The sequence below is a fragment of the Stegostoma tigrinum genome, chromosome 4 (genome assembly GCF_030684315.1).
Source record: "Stegostoma tigrinum isolate sSteTig4 chromosome 4, sSteTig4.hap1, whole genome shotgun sequence".
Lineage (NCBI taxonomy): Eukaryota > Metazoa > Chordata > Chondrichthyes > Orectolobiformes > Stegostomatidae > Stegostoma > Stegostoma tigrinum.
Window position 1 is genome coordinate 6646107 of NC_081357.1, and position 19437 is coordinate 6665543.

Below are 19437 nucleotides of genomic sequence, written 5' to 3' on the forward strand. Positions count from 1 at the left end.
TGTGGCAGTGAGGGCAGCTTTTTGGTGATAGTGTCTATAATTCAGTTTGATTTAACGTAATTCTGGAAAAGGGAAAAAGATGAACAGAAATAAATGTTCGGAATTGGGGGTAGACCGATTTCAATAAAACAAGATCAAGCCTGCTACTTTCAGGAAAATACACATTAGAACTGTGGGACATATTCAAATAGTGAGAATGCATGTCCAACATGTTTCTGTAAAAATGAAGATTGGAACCAAGAAATCCAGAGAGCCTTGGATGTTAAGGAATGGACAAGATTGAATAAGGAAGGAAAATGATGATTACGACAGATTCTGAGAAATCAAAACAACAGAAATTCTATGTTACTTATTAGGAGAGCAAAGAAGAGAAATGAGAAAACACTGACAGGCAACAAAAAGGAACAGCTGAAAGCATTTTATAAGTAAATTTCAAGTGAAAGTAAAGAAGACAGAGTAGGAATCATTTTGACCAATAAGTAGTATGTGTGTATCCAAAGATATAACTGGGGTTTTACTGAGTACTTTGTATCTGTATTCACAATAGAGAAGGACAGTGCATGGATAGAAGTCAGGGACTGCGATACACTTGAATAAATTAGTATTGAGAGAGAAGAAGTATCAGCAGTTTTAACAAGCTTGACAATGGATAAACCGCCATAGCCAGATGAGGTGCATCAAGGGAGGAGGTTGCAAGGGCATTCACATAAATTTTTAAATCCTCTTTGTCTGCAGGAGGGGTGTCAGAGGACTGGAGGACAGCTAATGCAGTGTCATTATGCCAGAAAATAAACTGAGATCTTAAAAACCAAAAAGGACATAGTGGACATACCACACAGATCAATGCTGGGTCCTTTATTATGTATGATATATGTAAATCATGCACAAGAAAATGTTACTGGGGTCTACTGAATAAATTTTCAGAAGACATGAAGATTGGCTGGATAACAAAGTGTGGAGCTGGATGAACAAAGTAGGCCAAGCAGCATCTTAGGAGCACAAAAGCTGACATTTTGGGCCTAGACCCTGATTGGCTGGATATTTGTTTGTTTAGAAGAAAACCTGAGACTACTGAAGGTTATAGGCAGATTGATCAAATAGGCAGATCAGCGGTAGATGGATTTATTTTTGATAAGTATGAAGTGATGCATCTTGGAAGATATAATAAGACAAGGGGGTGCTGAATGAATGAGAGGACACTAGTAAGCTTGGAGAAACAAAGAAATCTTTGGGTGCTTGACCAAAGATCCCTGAAAGTGGCAGGATTGTTTAATAGATTAATTAAGAAAGTATACATGATACTTGCCTTTATCAGATGTGGCATAGATTATAAAAGCAGGGAGATTATGTTGGAGCTGTTTGGTAATCAACGTCTGCAGTACTGTGTGAAGCTGGATGAACACAGCAGGCCAAGCAGCATCTTAGGAGCACAAAAGCTGACATTTCGGGCCGAGACCCTTCATCAGAGAGGGAGATGGGGAGGGGGTTCTGAAATAAATAGGGAGAGAGGGGGAGGCGGACCGAAGATGGATAGAGGAGAAGATAGGTGGAGAGGAGAGTATAGGTGGGGAGGTGGGGAGGGGATAGGTCAATCCAGGGAGGACGGACAGGTCAAGGAGGCGGAATGAGGTTAGTAGGTGGGAAATGGAGGTGTGGCTTGAGGTGGGAGGAGGGGATAGTTGAGAGGAAGAACAGGTTAGGGAGGCGGGGATGAGCTGGGCTGGTTTTGGGATGCATAGGGATGAGGACGAGCTGGGCTGGTTTTGGGATGCAGTGGGGGAGGGGGAAATTTTGAAGCTTGTGAAGTCTCTGAAGAAGGGTCTATGGCCTGAAACGACAGCTTTTCTGCTCCTCCGTTGCTGCCTGGCCTGCTGTGTTCATCCAGCTCTACACCTTGTTATATCAGATTCTCCAGCATCTACAGTTCCTACTATCTCTGAGAGAGAATAGCAGTTGGGCAGACAGAGTAATGAATAATGATCATCCTGGAAGAATCAATAGCTGCTAATGGGGATCATTCGTAGCTGAAAATGGATTGGTTGTGATAGCAGACCATGAGATGTCAGGGCCTCATTTTTTGGGTGGCGTCAGGACATGGAAGAAGGTGCTTAGGCCTGAAGATTATTGAACTCCATATTGAGTCCTGAAGGCTGCATTGTCCACAAGTGGAAATGAAATGCTGTTCTTCCAGCTAGTGCCAAGCTGTAACAGAGATATTGGCTAGAGAACATGATAGCGTGTCAAGCGGCAAACAACAGGAAACTCAGGATCATTTTTGCAGACAGAAGGTAGTGTTCTACAATGTGAAGGCACAATCTGTGTTCTGTTTCCCCACTTTAGAGCAGACCACTTTGTGAGCAGCGAATATAGTAGACTCAATTGAGTGAAGATAACCAAGTGTGAAGCTGGATGAACACAGTAGGCCAAGCAGCATCTCAGGACCACAAAAGCTGACGTTTCAGGCCTAGACCCTTCAGCAGAGACACCTGGAAGGTGTATTTGGGTCCTTGGATAGTGAGGAGGAAGGAGGTAAATGTGCAGGTGTTACACCTTCTGCAACTGCACGGGATGGTGCAAAGTGGGTGTGCAGAAATGTTGGGAGTAGAAGAGTAGACCAAGGTGTCCTGGAGGGAAAAGCCCCTGAGGAAGGCTGACGAGAAGGGGAGGGGAATGTGTTTCTCATGGTGACACCCCACTGGAGGTGGCAGGTATGGTGGCTTATAATCCTTTGGATGTGGAATTTGGTGCAGTAGTAAGTGAGGACCAGGGGACCATATCAGTGTGTAAGAGGAAAAAGACAGGGTGAGGCCAGAAGCACAGCAGATGGGTCAGACACAGTTAAGGGCATTGTCTGTTGAGGAGAAAGATGGAAATTTTGGAGGCTCTGTTGTGGAACAGACGCAGTGGAGATGGAGAAACTGCAAGAATGGAATGGAGTTTTTACAAGAAGCAGGGTGTGAGGATGTAAAGTCTGGGTAATTGTGGGAGTCGGTACATTTGCAGTGTGAAGGGAATGCAGAGGATATAAACCCGAATGTTGCCTGGGATGAAGCAATTTAGCTGTGAGGACTATTATAATTGTAAACTCATATTGTTTCCTTCAGAGCAGAGAAGGTGCATACTTGCAAGTTGCATACTTGCCCTAAAACCTTGAATTCTTGTGTTCCTTTCCCTGTGGAAAAGGATGTTTGAAGTGACATTTGATTGCTCCTTTGTTTGATCTGTGACTTGTCTTTTATCTTTGGCCTCTAACCTCTTGGCATTATTCTGAAATCTCTCATCATCTCCCTCTTGTTTACATTGCAAACAAGGTTGCCCTTGGTATTAAATTACAAACCAAAATATCTATGTTACTGCCGTTAAAAAAAAGTGCAGCCATCTGTCATCTGACTTAAGAATAGACATAAACACCTGAAGAAGAGATCAAACGTTGCTCTCTTGCTTGATTATTAGTTGCTGATGTGGATTTTGTTTTCTCTCTAGGAAGGAGCTGGGGTTGCTGCAGAAATTGTATGGTTTATATGATGCAGTGATGACCAATATTAGTGCTTACTATGATGTGCTGTGGTCTGAGCTAGACATTGAGAAGATTAATGCTGAGCTTTTGGACTTTCAGAACAGGTAACTGAACTTAACCAGTTTACATGTGTCTAAATTAACCACCGAATATAACATATATTTAAATGCACAGTAAGAAGTGCATACCAATTAACTTAGCAGATAGAAGCTTTTACCATACTTGCACAAGTACGATGAGGAAAGAACGAGTGCCCTTGACAACAACATAGGAACATGGTCATAGCAGTATGCTATTCAGCTAATCAAGCCTGCTTCAGCACTTAATACGATCATGACTAATCATACATTTCAATACCTTTTAACTGTATTTTCCTATAAGCATTGACTGTTCTTAATGAAGAAATGATCAGCCTGTACTTTGAATACACTCTGAGTCGAACTTCCACCACCCTCTGGGGTAGTGAGTTCCAAAGATTCACAGCACTCATATTGTTTCCTTCAGAGCAGAGAAAATAAAACAGATCCTCCTTATATCAGTCTGAATGGCATCCCCCTAATTTTTAAATTTATGTTCTTTGGTCTAGATTCCCCAACCAGGGGTAACAATTTATCTGCATCTACCCTGCCTATTCCTTTCAGTACCTTGCAGGTTTCACTGAGATCATCTCCCAGTCTTTGAAAATCTACAGAATACAAGCCCAGTTTACCCATATGTTTCTTCATCAAATTGTCCTGACATCCAAGGAACAATTCTGACGAACCTATGTTGTTCTCCCTTTAGAGCAAAATTACCTATCCTAAGTATGTAGACCAAAATTGCACACAATATGATGCTGTCTATTCAAGCGTCTATACAATTGACACCAGATTTCACTACTCCTGTACAGAAATCCTCTTGGCTAATGACTAACATTCTACTAACCTTCCTAATAGCTTCTTGCACCTGCATGTTAGACTTAAGTGTCTTATTAATAAAGGCACCCAAGTCATTTTGTACATTGATGCTTTATAACCTCACATCATTTATGAAATACTCTGCGCATCTGCTCTTCCTACATCAGGGCAGTGTTTGAGTTTGGCATTAAGAAGCTTTATCAATAATCAGAGTACATGGAAATCAGGATAGAACTCTCCACTAGTGCTGCCACAAAAACAGATGATTTTGGTTGTTGGAGGCCCACTAACAACACAGCCATGGGACTAAAGAGTTTCATAAGATAATATCCTAGATTCAGACTTCAACTGTTTCATAAGTTATTTTCTCTTCAAAATAAACTCAGAAGAGGGATTTTTGCTAACAGTCAATCAATTCATATACTGATGTTCTAATGTCTCCTGATTTGCTGGGATCTTTGATGGAAGTAACAGTTACATAAAGTACATCCTAAACAAATATAGGCAGATACATACAAAGAATATGCAAGCAATTAGGTTGTATTATCCAATACATTCACCTAACAGAAGTCTGCCCAATCTATGATACTGCCCCTTGCTCCCCACCATCTGCCCAAAAATTAGTTTAGGTTGATCACAGGATGAGGGCATTGCTGGCTAGGCCAGCATTTATTGCCCATTCCTAAATGCCTGGGGGCAGTTAAGAGTCAACCACATTGCAATGGTTCTGACCAGGTAAAGATGACAGCTTCCTTTCCTGAAGGACATTAGTGACCCAGTGGACTTTTTCGACATTCAGCAATGAATTTGGGGCCATCATTAGATTCTTAATTCCAGATTTTTATTGAATTTAAATTCCGCCATCTGCCATGGCAGGATTCAAACCCAAATCCCCATAACGTTACCTGTCCAGAGATAATACCACTAGGTCGTTGCCTCTCCTAAGGACAGCCTATACAGCCTGTCCTTATAGGGCAAAACCTTCAGTCCTGGTAACATGCTTGTAAATCCCTTCTGTACCCTCTCCAGTTTAAACCTTCCTATAGTAGGTGAACAGAACTGTAATCAGTACTCCAAAAGTGGTCTTACCAATGCCCTGTACATCTGCAACACGACTTCGCAATTCTTATACTGAGTGGTCTGAGAAATTAATGCAATTGTGCCAAATGCCTTACTTCCCACCCTGCCTACCTCTAATGCAACTTTCAAGGAACTGTGTAGCTTAACTCCTAGATCTCTCTGTTTGACAATACTCTCCTGGACCGTACTATTAACTGTGTAAGTTCTTCCCTTTATTGCCTTAGAAAATTCAACAGCTCACATTTGTCTAAATTAAACTCCATCTGCCACTCCTTGGCCCATTTGCCCAATTGATCAAGACTTTTTTTGTAACCTTAGATAACCTTCTTCACTGTGTACTTTACCTCCAATTTTGGTGTCATCCACAAATTTAGTAACCATGCTTCCTAAATTCTCATCCAACTTGTTTTTAAAAAATGACAACAGTGGACCTAGCACTAAGCCACTGGTCACAAGCTTCCAGTCTAAAAGCAACCATCCACCACCACCTTCTATATCCTACCATCAAGCTAATTTTACATCCAGTTGGAAAGCTCTCCCTAAATTCCATGTGATCTTAACTTTACTATCCAGTCTACCATGTGGAACCTTGTTAAAGGCCTTACTAAAGCCCATATAAACAACATCTATAGCTTTGCCCACATCTATCTTCTTGGTCACATCTTCAAAAAACTCAACCAATTTTGTGAGGCATGATTTCCAATGTACAATGACATGGTGACTATCTGTAATCAGTCCTTGCCTGTCCAAATGCATGTAAATCCTGTCTCTCAGAATCCCATCTAACAACTTATCCACAATGACATAAGACTCACTGCTCTATAGTTCCTATGTTTCTCTTTGCAACTTTTCATGTATATGGTCACAGAAATTTGAGGGTGCATACATGAGGATCAATGGTCGGCACAACATTGTGGGCTGAAGGGCCTGTTCTGTGCTGTACTGTTCTATGTTCTATGTTCTATTAAATAAAGGTTAGAATACTCTGAACAATTTTGGGCCACCGATCTCAGGATAGATAAACTGGTGCTGGGGGCAATCCAAAGCTATGGAAGGGTTGTCTTATGAGGAGAGGTAAAATAGATTGGGCCTGTACTCATAGGGACGTAGAAGAATGAGAGGTGATCTTATTGAAACATGCAAGATTCGTAGAGTACTTGACAAGGTAGATGTGAAAAGTTTATTTCCCCTTGTGGAAGAGTCAATGACCTGAGGCTGTAATCGCAGGACACTATGTGAACATTTAACATAGAGATGAGGATGGATTTCTCCTCATGGAGAGCAGTGAATCTGTGGAATTCTTTATAAAGAACAATTTATAACTGTTGTCAGAAAAGTTAAAGACTTTAAATATCCATAAACTCTCTAGTGTGTCTGTCTTTCAGATTCAGGTTGACGGAAAGCATGAGGCAGGTTTCCTATTAGACAAGAAATATTATTTGTCACTATTTAAATAAATAGAGTCTAACTACAGATAAAAAATTATGATCTATTGACATATAACTTTACTAGTTTAACTCTAACCCATGTATAAGTGTACTCTGAAGCCACATACATATAATTGTTGATGCAAAAATTAGCTTTCTTCAAGCTTAAGGTGGTTTTCACCGCAGATAAAAAGCCAATCTCCTTTTGCCTTAGAGACCTGATGGCTTCTCCCCAAACATTTACACCCACATGTTGTTCACCTACCTGCTGATGGCCTTTTATTGATGACTAGTCACAGAACAATCACTTACCTGTTGCCAGCTGAAATTCCATTCATAAGTACCTCTTGATTCCACCTCCCTCTGTAGCTAGACTTACTTTCACTGCTTGAAATAGCAGCTGTGTAAACAGCAATTGAAATGAGTATCAGGTAAATTGCTTCAAGAAAGCAATGTAATAATCTTTCCACAATCTTTGGCTTTAAAAACAGTCATTTTCCTATATCAGCGCACAATCAAAAATACAAAAAAGGAGAAAGACACCGTTGTTACAATAAGGAGGGTCTTTCAGGGGAGGCAATGGCCCAGTGGTATTTTTGCTGGACTGTTAATCCAGAGACCCAGATAATGTTCTGGGGACCCAAGTTCAAATCCCACCACAGCAGATGGTAGAATTTGAATTCAATAAAATATCTGGAATTAACAGTCTAACGATGACTGTGAATCCATTGTCAATTGTTGGGAAAAGCCATCTGGTTCACTAATGTCCTTTAGGGAAGGAAATTGCCATCCTGGCCTGGTCTACATGTGACTCCAGACCAACAATGTGGTTGACTCTTAACTGTGCTCTGGATAATTAGGGATGGACAATAAATGCTGCCTAGCCAGCGATGTCCTCATCCCATGAATGAATAAAGAAAAGTGGGCTGGTTTGTCATTGTTAGTTTCAGCGCTTAGAACAATGCTGAATGAAGCATTCAGTTTCACTTTTTCTTGTGTGAGACAACTGTGGCTTGCTTGGCAGTTTCAGACGTTATTTAACAATCATCCACTGTGCGACAAGTCAAGTGTCATATGCAGGCAAGTGAGAATGGCAGACAAATGATATTAGTGAATCAGACAAGTTTTCATGACAGAGATAATGGGAACTGCAGATGCTGGAGAATTCCAAGATAATAAAATGTGAGGCTGGATGAACACAGCAGGCCAAGCAGCATCTCAGGAGCACTTGGCCTGCTGTGTTCATCCAGCCTCACATTTTATTATCTTGAAGTTTTCATGACAACTGTTTGGTGATCACCATTACTGAGATTAGTTGTTAATTCCAGACTTATTAATTGAATTTAAAATTCCACCTGCCAGAGTGGTGGGATTTCCCCTATTATTACTGATCATGTGACCTTACCAGTATGGCATCATCTGTCCCTTCAATAAATTATGTCAAAGAAATTTTAAGAATGTATGATGTTGTTAGTTGTGCCATGTTTGCCATTTTTTAATGAAGGAGTTTCATTTTAATTACCTGAGTTATTTTCCTATCTGACTATTTCTTAGGTGCCGCAGGTTACCCAAAGGCTTGAAGGAATGGCAAGCATTTCTGGATTTGAAAAAGAAAATAGATGATTTTAGTGAATCGTGTCCACTGCTTGAAATGATGTCCAGCAAGTCTATAAAGCAGAGACACTGGGATCGGATATCTGATGTAACAGGGCATACATTTAATGTGACATCAGAAACATTCACACTTAAAAATGTTATGGATGCTCCACTGCTTCAATTTAAGGATGAAATTGAGGTATGATATAACTCAAATCTCACAGAAGGAGAAATTGGTTTTAGGTGATGATAATGAATCAGTGGCAAGTTTTACAATTCATATATTTAATGTTCGATGGATTTCTACCTAAGACCCATGTCAACTCGGGTGGCAAGAGTATTGTTTAATACTGGGTACATCTGTCTTTAGCAAGTTACTGTCTGATACCAGATGACCTCTGTTGTATAATGTTCTCAATATAACAAGTTTAAAAGAGTTATTGTTGAAATTGCATAAGCTCTGCCCAATCTTATGATAGCATATTGGTGGGGACAATTGAGTTCTGCACTCTCCTTCATAGGGAGCCAATATATTCAGTACCTCCTGAGAACCCTATTAATTATGCCTTACTTGTATACAGTTGTATTTCTTGCAATCATGCAATGAGCTATATTGTTAACTAAGGATAGTGTGACTTCAATAAAGACTATGGCAGTGCATCCTCACCCACTGATCATTAGATAGGCCTGAAACATGGTATAGACAACAGAGGAATAGTGGAAGTGAACTACCTCAAGCAACTGTCACTCTGGACCATATACTGGCAGTGGTGGCAAATACTCATCGGCCAGTCATGACAATCAGGTAATACTACAGCCATGTATCTGGTACTTTTCCCCTTAATACCCTTAGCTCACTGAAATGCAGGTAGGGCTTGCGCTCACTCCTTGCCTGCATCTGCAGCTGTGACATTGGGACAGAAAGACACAGGAAACAAGATCTTTTTCATACATTACCCCATCTCCATTTCTGGTTTCACAATGAATTTCTGACCATGGTGACATCACAATTCCATGTAATTTTGTCATGTCTAACCTTGAGTATAGGCATAAATATCTCACCCTTGCCTCATAAGATGACACAACAGGAATCAGTCACGTGAACATTCTCTGAACAATTTCTGCTGCAACTATACAGCTTCTTAGAAATACCAAAATTGTACACAGTATGATTTTAATGAAGTCTGGTATAGCTACCACAACACTTTTTAAAATTCATTCATAGGATTGAGCATTGCTGGCTTGGTGAGCTTTCAGGTCCTGGTAAGCTGCCTTCTTGCACCACTGCAGTCATTTAGTATAGATCACCCATAGTGCTATTGTGGCAAGTGTCCACGAGTTTTGCCAACGACACTAAAGAAACTTCCGTAGTTTTACTTTTGATTCCTCTTGCAATTCACCTCAGCATCCATTTCCCTTCCTGATCACTTGCTGTATCTGATTCATGTACCAGGGCAACCAGATGCCTTTGTGTGGTAGAGACCTGAAATCTATTTAGATAGTGTTTCTATTTTTCTTGCCAAAGTGAAAAGTTTACATTTTTCTACATGCTACTTCATGTGTCTATTTTTTGTCCACTCACCTAATCTAAACAAATCCCTGTGTAGATTTTTTATGTCTTCTTGACAATTTACTTTTCTCCCTCTCTTTGTCATCAGCAAAGTTAGCCACAATACAACATAACAAAGTGTGTAGCTGGATGAACACAGCAGGCCAAGCAGCATCTCAGGAGTACAAAAGCTGACGTTTCGTGCCAAGACCCTTCATCAGAGAGAGGAATGGGGAGAGGGTTCTGAAATAAATAGGGAGAAAAGGGGAGGCAGACGGAAGATGGATAAAGGAGAAGAGAGGTAGAGAGGAGAGTGTAGGTGGGGAGGTGGGGAGGGGATAGGTCAGTCTGGGAAGGACAGACAAGTCAGGGAGGCAGAATGAGGTTGGTAGGTGGGAAATGGAGGTGCGGCTTGAGGTGAGAGGAGGATATAGTTGAGAGGAAGAACAGGTTAGGGAGGCGGAGATGAGCTGGACTGGTTTTGTGATGCAGCGGGGGGAGGGGACGAGCTGGGCTGGTTTTGGAATGCAGTGGGGGAGGGGGAGATATTGAAGCTTGTGAAGACTACATTGATACCATTGGGCTGCAGGGTTCCCAAGTGGAATATGAGTTGGTGTTCCTGCAACGTTCCGGTGGCATCATTGTGGCACTGCAGGAGGCCCATGATGGACATGTCGTCTAAGGAATGGGAGGGGGAGTTAAAATGGTTCGCAACTGGGAGGTGTAGTTGTTTATTGCAAACCAAGCGGAGGTATTCTGCAAAGCGGTCCCAAATCCTCCGCTTTGTTTCCCCAATGTAGAGGAAGCCACACCGGGTGCAGTACACAGTGGATACAGTATACTACATTGGCAGATGTACGGTGAACATCTGCTTAATATGGAAAGTCATCTTGGGGCCTGGGATGGTGATGAGGGAGGAGGTGTGGGGGCAAGTGTAGCACTTCGTGCGGTTGCAGGGAAACGTGCCAGGAGTGGTGGGGTTGGAGGGAGTGTGGAGCGGACAAGGGAGTCACGGAGAGAGTGGTGTCTCCGGAAGGCAGACAAGTGTGGAGATGGAAAAATGTCGGGTGGTCGGGTCGGATTGTAGATGGCGGAAGTGTCGGAGGATGATGCGTTGTATCCGGAGGTTGGTGGGGTGGTATGTGAGGACAAGGGGGATTCTCTTAGGGCGGTTATTACAGGGGCGGAGTGTGAGGGATGTGTTGTGGGAAATGCGGGAGACACGGTCAAGGGCGTTCTCGACCACTGCGGGGGGGGGACGTTGCAGTCCTTGAAGAACGCGGACATCTGGGATGTGCGGGAGTGGAATGCCTCATCCTTGGAGCAGATGCAGTGGAGGCGAAGGAATTGGGAATAGGGGATGGAATTTTTGCAGGGGGGTGGGTGGTTGGAGGTGTATTCTAGGTAGCTGTGGGAGCCGGTTGGCTTGAAGTGGACATCAGTTTCTAGCTGGTTGCCTGAGATGGAGACAGAGAGGTCCAGGAAGGTAAGGGATGTGTTGGAGATGGCCCAGGTGAACTTGAGGTTGGGGTGGAAGGTGTTGGTGAAGTGGATGAACTGTTCGAGCTCCTCTTGGGAGCAAGAGGCGGCGCCGATGCAGTCATCAATGTGATGGAGGAAGAGGTGGGGCTTGGGGCCTGTGTAGGTGCGGAAGAGGGACTGTTCCACGTGACCTACAAAGAGGCAGGCATAGCTTGGGCCCATGCGGGTGCCCATGGCCACCCCCTTTATCTGTGGGAAGTGTGAGGAATCGAAAGAAAAGTTGTTGAGGGTGAGGACGAGTTCGGCTCGGCAGATGAGGGTATCAGTGGAGGGGGACTGATCGGGCCTGCGGGACAGGAAGAAGTGGAGGGCCTTAAGGCCATCTACATAAGGAATGCAGGTGTATAGGGACTGGACGTCCACGGTGAAAATGAGGTGTTGGGGTCCAGGAAGTTGGAAGTTCTGGAGGAGGTGGTGGGTGTGGGTGGTGTCATGGACATAGGTGGGGAGTTCCTGGACCAAGGGGGAGAAAATGGAGTCCAGATAGGTGGAGATGTGTTCAGTGGGGCAGGAGCAGGCGGCGACAATGGGTCGGCCAGGGTAGGCAGGTTTTTGGATTTTGGGAAGGAGATAGAAGTGGGCGGTGCGGGGTTGGGGAATAATAAGGTTGGAGGCTGTGGGTGGGAGGCCCCCTGAGGTGATGAGGTCATGGATGATGTTGGAGATGATGGTTTGGTGCTCGGAGGTAAGGTTCACATGCACATCTGCCAATGTAATATACTGTATCGACTGTACCTGGTGTCGCTCCTTCTACATTGGGGAAATCAAGCAGAGGCTTGGGGACTGCTTTGCAGAACACCTCCGCTCAGTTCGCAATAAACAACTGCACCTCCCAGTTGCGAACCATTTTAACTCCCCCTCCGATTCCTTAGACGACATGTCCATCATGGGCCTTCTGTAGTACCACAGTGATGCCACCCGAAGGTTGCAGGAACAGCAACTCATATTCCACTTGGGAACCCTGTAGCCCAATGGTATCAGTGTAGATTTCACAAGCTTCAAAATCTCCCTTACCCCCACTGCATCCCAAAACCAGCCCACCTCGACCCCCCACAGCATCACAAAATCAGCTGAGCTCCTCCCCGCCTCCCTAACCTGTTCTTCCTCTCACCTATCCCCTCCTCCCACCTTAAGCCGCACCTCCATTTCCCACCTACCAACCTCATCCCGCCTCTTTGACCTGTCTGTCCTCCCCGGACTGACCTATCCCCTCCCACCTCTGTACCTACACTCTTCTCTCCACCTATCTTCTCCTCTATCCATCTTCGGTCCGCCTCCCCCTCTCTCCCTATTTATTTCAGAACCCTCTCCCCATCCCCCTGTCTGATGAAGGGTCTCGGCCCGAAATGTCAGCTTTTGTGCTCCTGAGATGCTGCTTGGCCTGCTGTGTTCATCCAGCTTCACACTTTGTTATCTTGGATTCTCCAGCATCTGCAGTTCCCATCATCTCTTAGCCACAATACACTTGATCCATTGATTCGAGTGATTGATTAGCTGTAAACAAATGAAACTAACTCCAATGTGCCAGCTGAAAAATGAACAATTTATGCCTACAGAAGAAGGGTCCGGACCCAAAACATCAGCTTTCCTGCTGCTCTGATACTGCCTGGCCTGCTGTGTTCCTCCAGCTCTACATCTTGTTATCTCAGAATCCAGCATCGGCAGTTCCCACTATCTCTATGCCTACTCTTAGTTTCTGGTTAACTAACCAATTTTCTGTTCAATTTGATATATTACCACCTACAGCATGACTTCCTATTATGTGATGTAACATTTGATGTGATGTCTTATCAAATGCCTTTTGGAAGTTCAAGTACACCATACCTGTAGACTTTGACTTATTCACCTTGTTGTTACTTCCTCAAAAACTGTAATAAATTAGTCAAAATGATTTCTCTTTCATAAATCCACATTGCTTCTAAATGACTATGTAATGATTTTCCAAATGTCTTCTATTGACTTCTTCATTGATTACTACAAATATTAGGCTAACAGATCTCTTCCTCCCTTGCCTCTTGAATAAAGATGTCACATTTGTGATTGTCTCATCACATAGCACCTTTCTCGATACTAGGGAGTTTTGGAAGAAATTCAGTGAAGGAAAGTTTGAATAGCTTACCTTTTAGATAGCAGACTTCTCAAAGTCTAATTTTCCTGAATAAGTGTAAAATTTGTATGAGCGTAGCTGACAAACACATGAGTTAATCTAATTGAATAGTTTTTTTTCAGTCACCTGGCATGAATGCCTTTATTTAAACTAATAATTCTGTGATCATTCAGAAAGATAATAATTAATAATAAGTTTTACCTTGTAATAATTTTCAGGATATCTGCATATCATCTGTGAAAGAGAAGGATATTGAAGCAAAATTGACGCAGGTGATGCAGACTTGGGTCGGTCAGACATTAAGTTTTTCAATGTTTAAGACTCGAGGAGAACTATTGTTAAAAGGAACAGAGACAGCAGAAATCATAACAACGATGGAAGATAGTTTAATGATTTTGAACTCCTTACTCAGCAACAGGTACAGGAACAGATGATAATAGAAATTTGTGTGTATATATTGTCAGACTGCAATAGAATAAGCAAATAGTTATTAGGAAGGCTGATAGATTTTTTCAAAGCCATGGGTTTACTGGATTATGAAAAATAGTTTCTGCAATATGGCATAATCTCAGATGTTGACAGGATGCAGGCACCATTTATTTCCAGAATTGTCTGTCCCATTCAGTAACATTTTATAATCTGACAAGATTCCCCTGCCAGTCCTTGCTTCCTCCTACAATACATCCTTTCTTTTGAAAATAGGCAATGAGCAGGTCAAAGGCACATGCACATTTTAAGTAAGGGTGCTCATCATTTATTTCCAAACCTTTCTAAAATGATTTGTCTGTATTGTTAAACTGTCATTGTGGAATTTGAACTGATGTTGTGGAATGCTTCTGAAATATTTGTCACCATATAATCATTACAGCAACATGCCACCAAAGATGACCATTACATTGCAATTATTTGCCAAGAATATTACCAGACATCCAAGTTCAAGTCTGCACAATAACCAAGTGCTGCCGTAGGCTTATGCTGAATACTTTATTATAATAACAGTTACAGATAGAAGTGGAAACTATGCAATTGTCAGTGAGAAACCACACTCATTAATGAAGCAATTGATAATGGTTAAGCTGATAATGCTTCCATAAAACCATATGTGATAAAAGCAAAAGCAGGCCATTCAGCCCATAGAATCTGCTCTACCATTCAATAAGATCATAGCTGATCTAATCATCCTCAACCACCTTTTCCTCATAACCTTTAATTCCTTACTGATGGAAAGTTTGTGTACCTCAGCCTTGAGTATATAGGTAATGACTCAGCCTACAGTGCTCTGCAGTAAAAAAATTTCTACAAATTCACACACCTCTAAGAGGAGAATTTTCTCATCTCTGTCTTACAAAGGTGACCCCTTATTCAGAGATTATGCCCTCTGATTCTAGACCCACATACAAGGATAAATAATTTTCTCCTCATTAGCCATCTCAAGTGCTAAGAATCTTGTATGTTTCAATATGGCCTTCCTCATTATTCTATCCTGGTGGAACATTGCACCAGTGATATTGATGGCTGTAATAGCTGATTTTTGACGACCACGACTATTTTTCTGCACTTCAGGTATGATCTCAGCTATTGTGGGTTTTTCTGTTTTCTCCTCATTACCTTCAGATTTTTTTTCTGAGTATAGGTATTGGTGTTAACATCAAAAGGATATGTTATTATATACAAATAAGAATCTCGCCAAAATATAAGAAACTAGAGAGATCTGGAAGAGAAGTTCTAACCTTGTGTGAAGGTAATGTGTGTAATGATCTATCCGTAAAAAGGAATTCTTGCATGTAAAGACCATGGACTTAAACAACACACTTCTCGGAGATAATGTCCCTCAACATAAAATATACTATGAAACATACCGGTGGAGAAAATGCAAATAGAATTAACAAATCCAGAAATTGAAGAGAACTGCAAAGTTAAGAAAAACGAATAATTTGAGGAGTCAAAACATGTCAGAAACTTTACGAGGGCAGCAATAAACTAGAAAACTGACCAGAAAATTGACATCAGTGAAACCATGAGAAAGAAAATTCCCAGAGCTCAAAGAAGCATGAAATCTTAACCTATAAGACCTTAAGAAATAGGAACAGGTGTGGGCCATTCAGCCCCTCAAGCCTGCTCCACCATTCAAAAGGATCATGGCTGATCTAACACTCCTCATGTCCACTATCCTGCCCATTCCCCAAACTCTTGATACCCCTGATGATCAACAATCCATCTGTCTCAACCTTAAATATATAAACTAACTGAAAATCATAGCCCCCGCTGTGATCCAACATCAAGGAGCCCTCGCTGAACTGGCCACAAGATGCCTCCACCTAGAATGCTCAAGGCTGAAACTGGTGTCAAGGACCCGCTCGGGAGCATATACTTACCTGTCGAGCAGCAGACTTCCCTCACCGATGTCTGAGATCATCCAAGAGCTGCCACTTACCCAGGAAACATGGAAGATGCACTGGACTTCAAACGAGACTTGTGGTTTCAAGTCCTCCCTCTCCAGTATACTGCTGGCAAACATCCAATCCATTAAACACAAAATGGATGAACTTAAAGCTAGATCCGCTTTCCAAAGGAAATTGACAGACTGCTGTGTGCTCTTTTTTACAGGTACTTGGCTCATTCCTGCTATACCTGACTGTGCCTTATAAACTGAGGGTTTCTCTATTCAACAAACAGACTACTCAGTGCCCTGGGACAAGGCAAGGGGTGGTGGGATCTGCTTCCTGATTAACACATCTTGGCGTTCAGACATGATGACCCAGGCAAGTGACTGCTCCCTGGACCGAGAATATCTTAACAGTACAGTGCCACCTTACTTCCTGCCATGCAAATTCACCTCTGCTATCCTGATAGTGGTGTACATCCCACCCCATGAGGAAGCATAGAATGCTTTTGATGAAGTATACTACACTACAAACAGTCTTCTGACAGAAAACCCTGAGGCCTTATTCATCATAGCCAGTGACTTTAACCAGGCCAACTTTAAGAATGGCCTCCCAAAATAGCATAAACACGCCTCTTGTCCCAGCAGAGGTTGATCATTAGCAGACAACCTTCAAAGGTGCCAATTACTCCATCCCCCATTTGCATTTTGGAAAATCAGATCACAACGCTAAGTTCCTCCTCCCAGCTTTCAAGTAGAAATTAAAACATGAGGACCCAGTACAGAAAGAAGTGCAGTTCTGGCCTGAGGCAATGGAAGTACTTCTACATGACTGCTTCAAGTCAGTGTACTGGTCCATATGCAAGAAAACAGCAGCCAACCTAAAGAAGTATGCCACTTTCGTTACAAACTTTGTTGGCCAGTGTGTAAAAAATTGAAATAGAACACAGAACATTACAGCACAGTACAGACCCTTCAGCCCTCGATGTTGTGCCGACCTGTCATACCGATCTCAAGCCCATCTAACCTATACTATTCCACGTACGTCCATAGGCTTATCCAATGACGACTTAAATGTACCTAAAGTTGGCAAATCTACTACCGTTGCAGGCAAAGCGTTCCATTCCCTTACTACTCTCTGAGTAAAGAAACTACCTCTGACATCTGTCCTATATCTTTCACCCCTCAATTTAATGCTGTGCCCCCTCGTGCTCGCCGTCACCATCCTAGGAAAAATGCTCTCCCTATCCACTCTATCTAACCCTCTGATTATTTTATATGTTTCAATTAAGTCACCTCTCAACCTTCTTCTCTCCAATGAAAACAGCCTCAAGTCCCTCAGCCTTTACTCGTAAGACCTTCCCTCCATACTAGGCAACATCCTAGTAAATCTCCTCTGCACGCTTTCCAAAGCTTCCACATCCTTCTTATAATGTGGTGACCAGAACTGTACGCAGTACTCCAAGTGCAGCCGCACCAGAGTTTTGTACAACTGTAGCATAACCTCTTGGTTCCAGAACTCGATCCCTCTATTAATAAAAGCTAAAACACTGTATGCCTTCTTAACAGCCCTGTCAACCTGGGTGGCAACTTTCAAGGATCTGTGTACATGGACACCGAGATCTCTCTGTTCATCTACACTACCAAGAATCTTACCATTAGCCCAGTACTTTGCATTCCAGTTACTCCTACCAAAGTGCATCGCCTCACACTTGTCTGCATTAATCTCCATTTGCCACCTCTCAGCCCAGCTCTGCAGCTTATCTATGTCTCTCTGCAACCTACAGCATCCTTCGTCGCTATCCACAACTCCACCGACCTTAGTGTCGTCTGCAAATTTACTAACCCATCCTTCTACGTCCTCATCCAGGTCATTTATAAAAATGACAAACAGCAGTGGACCCAACACCGACCCTTGCAGTACACCACTAGTAACTGGTCTCCAGGATGAACATTTCCCATCAACTACCACCCTCTGTCTTCTTTCAGCAAGCCAATTTCCGATCCAAACTGATATATCTCCCACAATTCCATTCCTCCACATTTTGTACAATAGCCTACTGTGGGGAACCTTATCGAACGCATTGCTGAAATCCATATACGCCACATCAACCGGTTTACTCTCATCTACCTGTTTGGTCACCTTCTCAAAGAACTCAATGAGGTTTGTGAGGCACGACCTTCTCTTCACAAAACCGTGCTGACTATCCCTAATCAATTTATTCTTTTCTCGATGATTGTAAATCCTATTCCTTATAACCTTTACCAACAACTGAGGTAAGGCTCACTGGTCTATAATTACCAGGGTTGTCTCTACTCCCCTTCTTGAACAGGGGAACCACATTTGCTATCTTCCAGTCATGGCACGATTCCTGTAGACAATGACGAGTTAAAGATCAATGCCAAAAGCTCAGCAGTCTCCCTCCTGGCTTCCCAGAAGATCCTAGGATAAATCCCATCCGGCCCAGGGGACTTACCTATCTTCACCCTGTGAAGGATTTCTAATACCTCTTCATTGTGAACCTCAATCCCACCTAGTCTAGTAGCCTGTATCTCAGTATTCTCCTCGACAACATTGTCGTTTTCTAGAGTGAATACTGTTGAAAAATATTCATTTAGTGCACCCCTATCTCCTCTGACTCCACACACAACTTCCCACTACTATCCTTGATTGGGCCTAATCTTGCTTTTGTCATTCTTTTATTCCTTAAATACCTGTAGAAAGCCTTAGGGTTTCCCCTGATCCTATCCGCCAACAACTTCTCATGTCTCCTCCTGGCTCTTCTGAGCTCTCTCTTTAGGTCTTTCCTGGCTACCTCGTAGCCCTCAGGCGCCCTAACTGAGCCTTCACATCTCATCCTAACATAAATCTTCTTCTTCCTCTTGACCAGAGATTCCACCTCCTTCGTAAACCACGGCTCCCGCACTCTACAGCTTCCTCCCTGCCTGACAGGTACATACTTATCTAGGACACACAGGAGCTTTTCCTTGAATAAGCTCCACATTTCTAATGTGCCCAACCCCTGCAGTTTCCTTCCCCATCCTATGCTTCCTAAATCTTGCCTAATCTCATCGTAATTGCCTTTCCCCCAGCTATAACTCTTGCCCAGTGGTATACACCTATCCCTTTCCATCATTAAAGTAAACATAACAGAATTGTGATCGCTATCACCAAAGTGCTCACCTACTTCCAAATCTAACACCTGTCCAGGCTCATAACCCAGTACCAAATCTAATGTGGCTTCGCCCGTTGTTGGCCTATCTACATACTGTGTCAGGAAGCCCTCCTGCACACACTGGGCAAAAACTGACCCATCTATAGTACTCGAACTATCATGTT

General features: G+C 42.7%; 1 protein-coding gene across 1 annotated transcript in view; it reads left to right on the forward strand.

Moving 5' to 3' along the window:
* The window catches only part of LOC125452340 (dynein axonemal heavy chain 8-like), a 1165100-nt gene that overhangs the window by 645553 nt on the left and 500110 nt on the right, over positions 1-19437 (forward strand). Inside the window, exons 39-41 of the mRNA XM_059645122.1 lie at positions 3484-3621; positions 8475-8715; positions 13933-14132. Coding sequence (XP_059501105.1) covers positions 3484-3621; positions 8475-8715; positions 13933-14132 — 579 coding nt within the window. The remainder of the gene's footprint in view (positions 1-3483; positions 3622-8474; positions 8716-13932; positions 14133-19437) is intronic.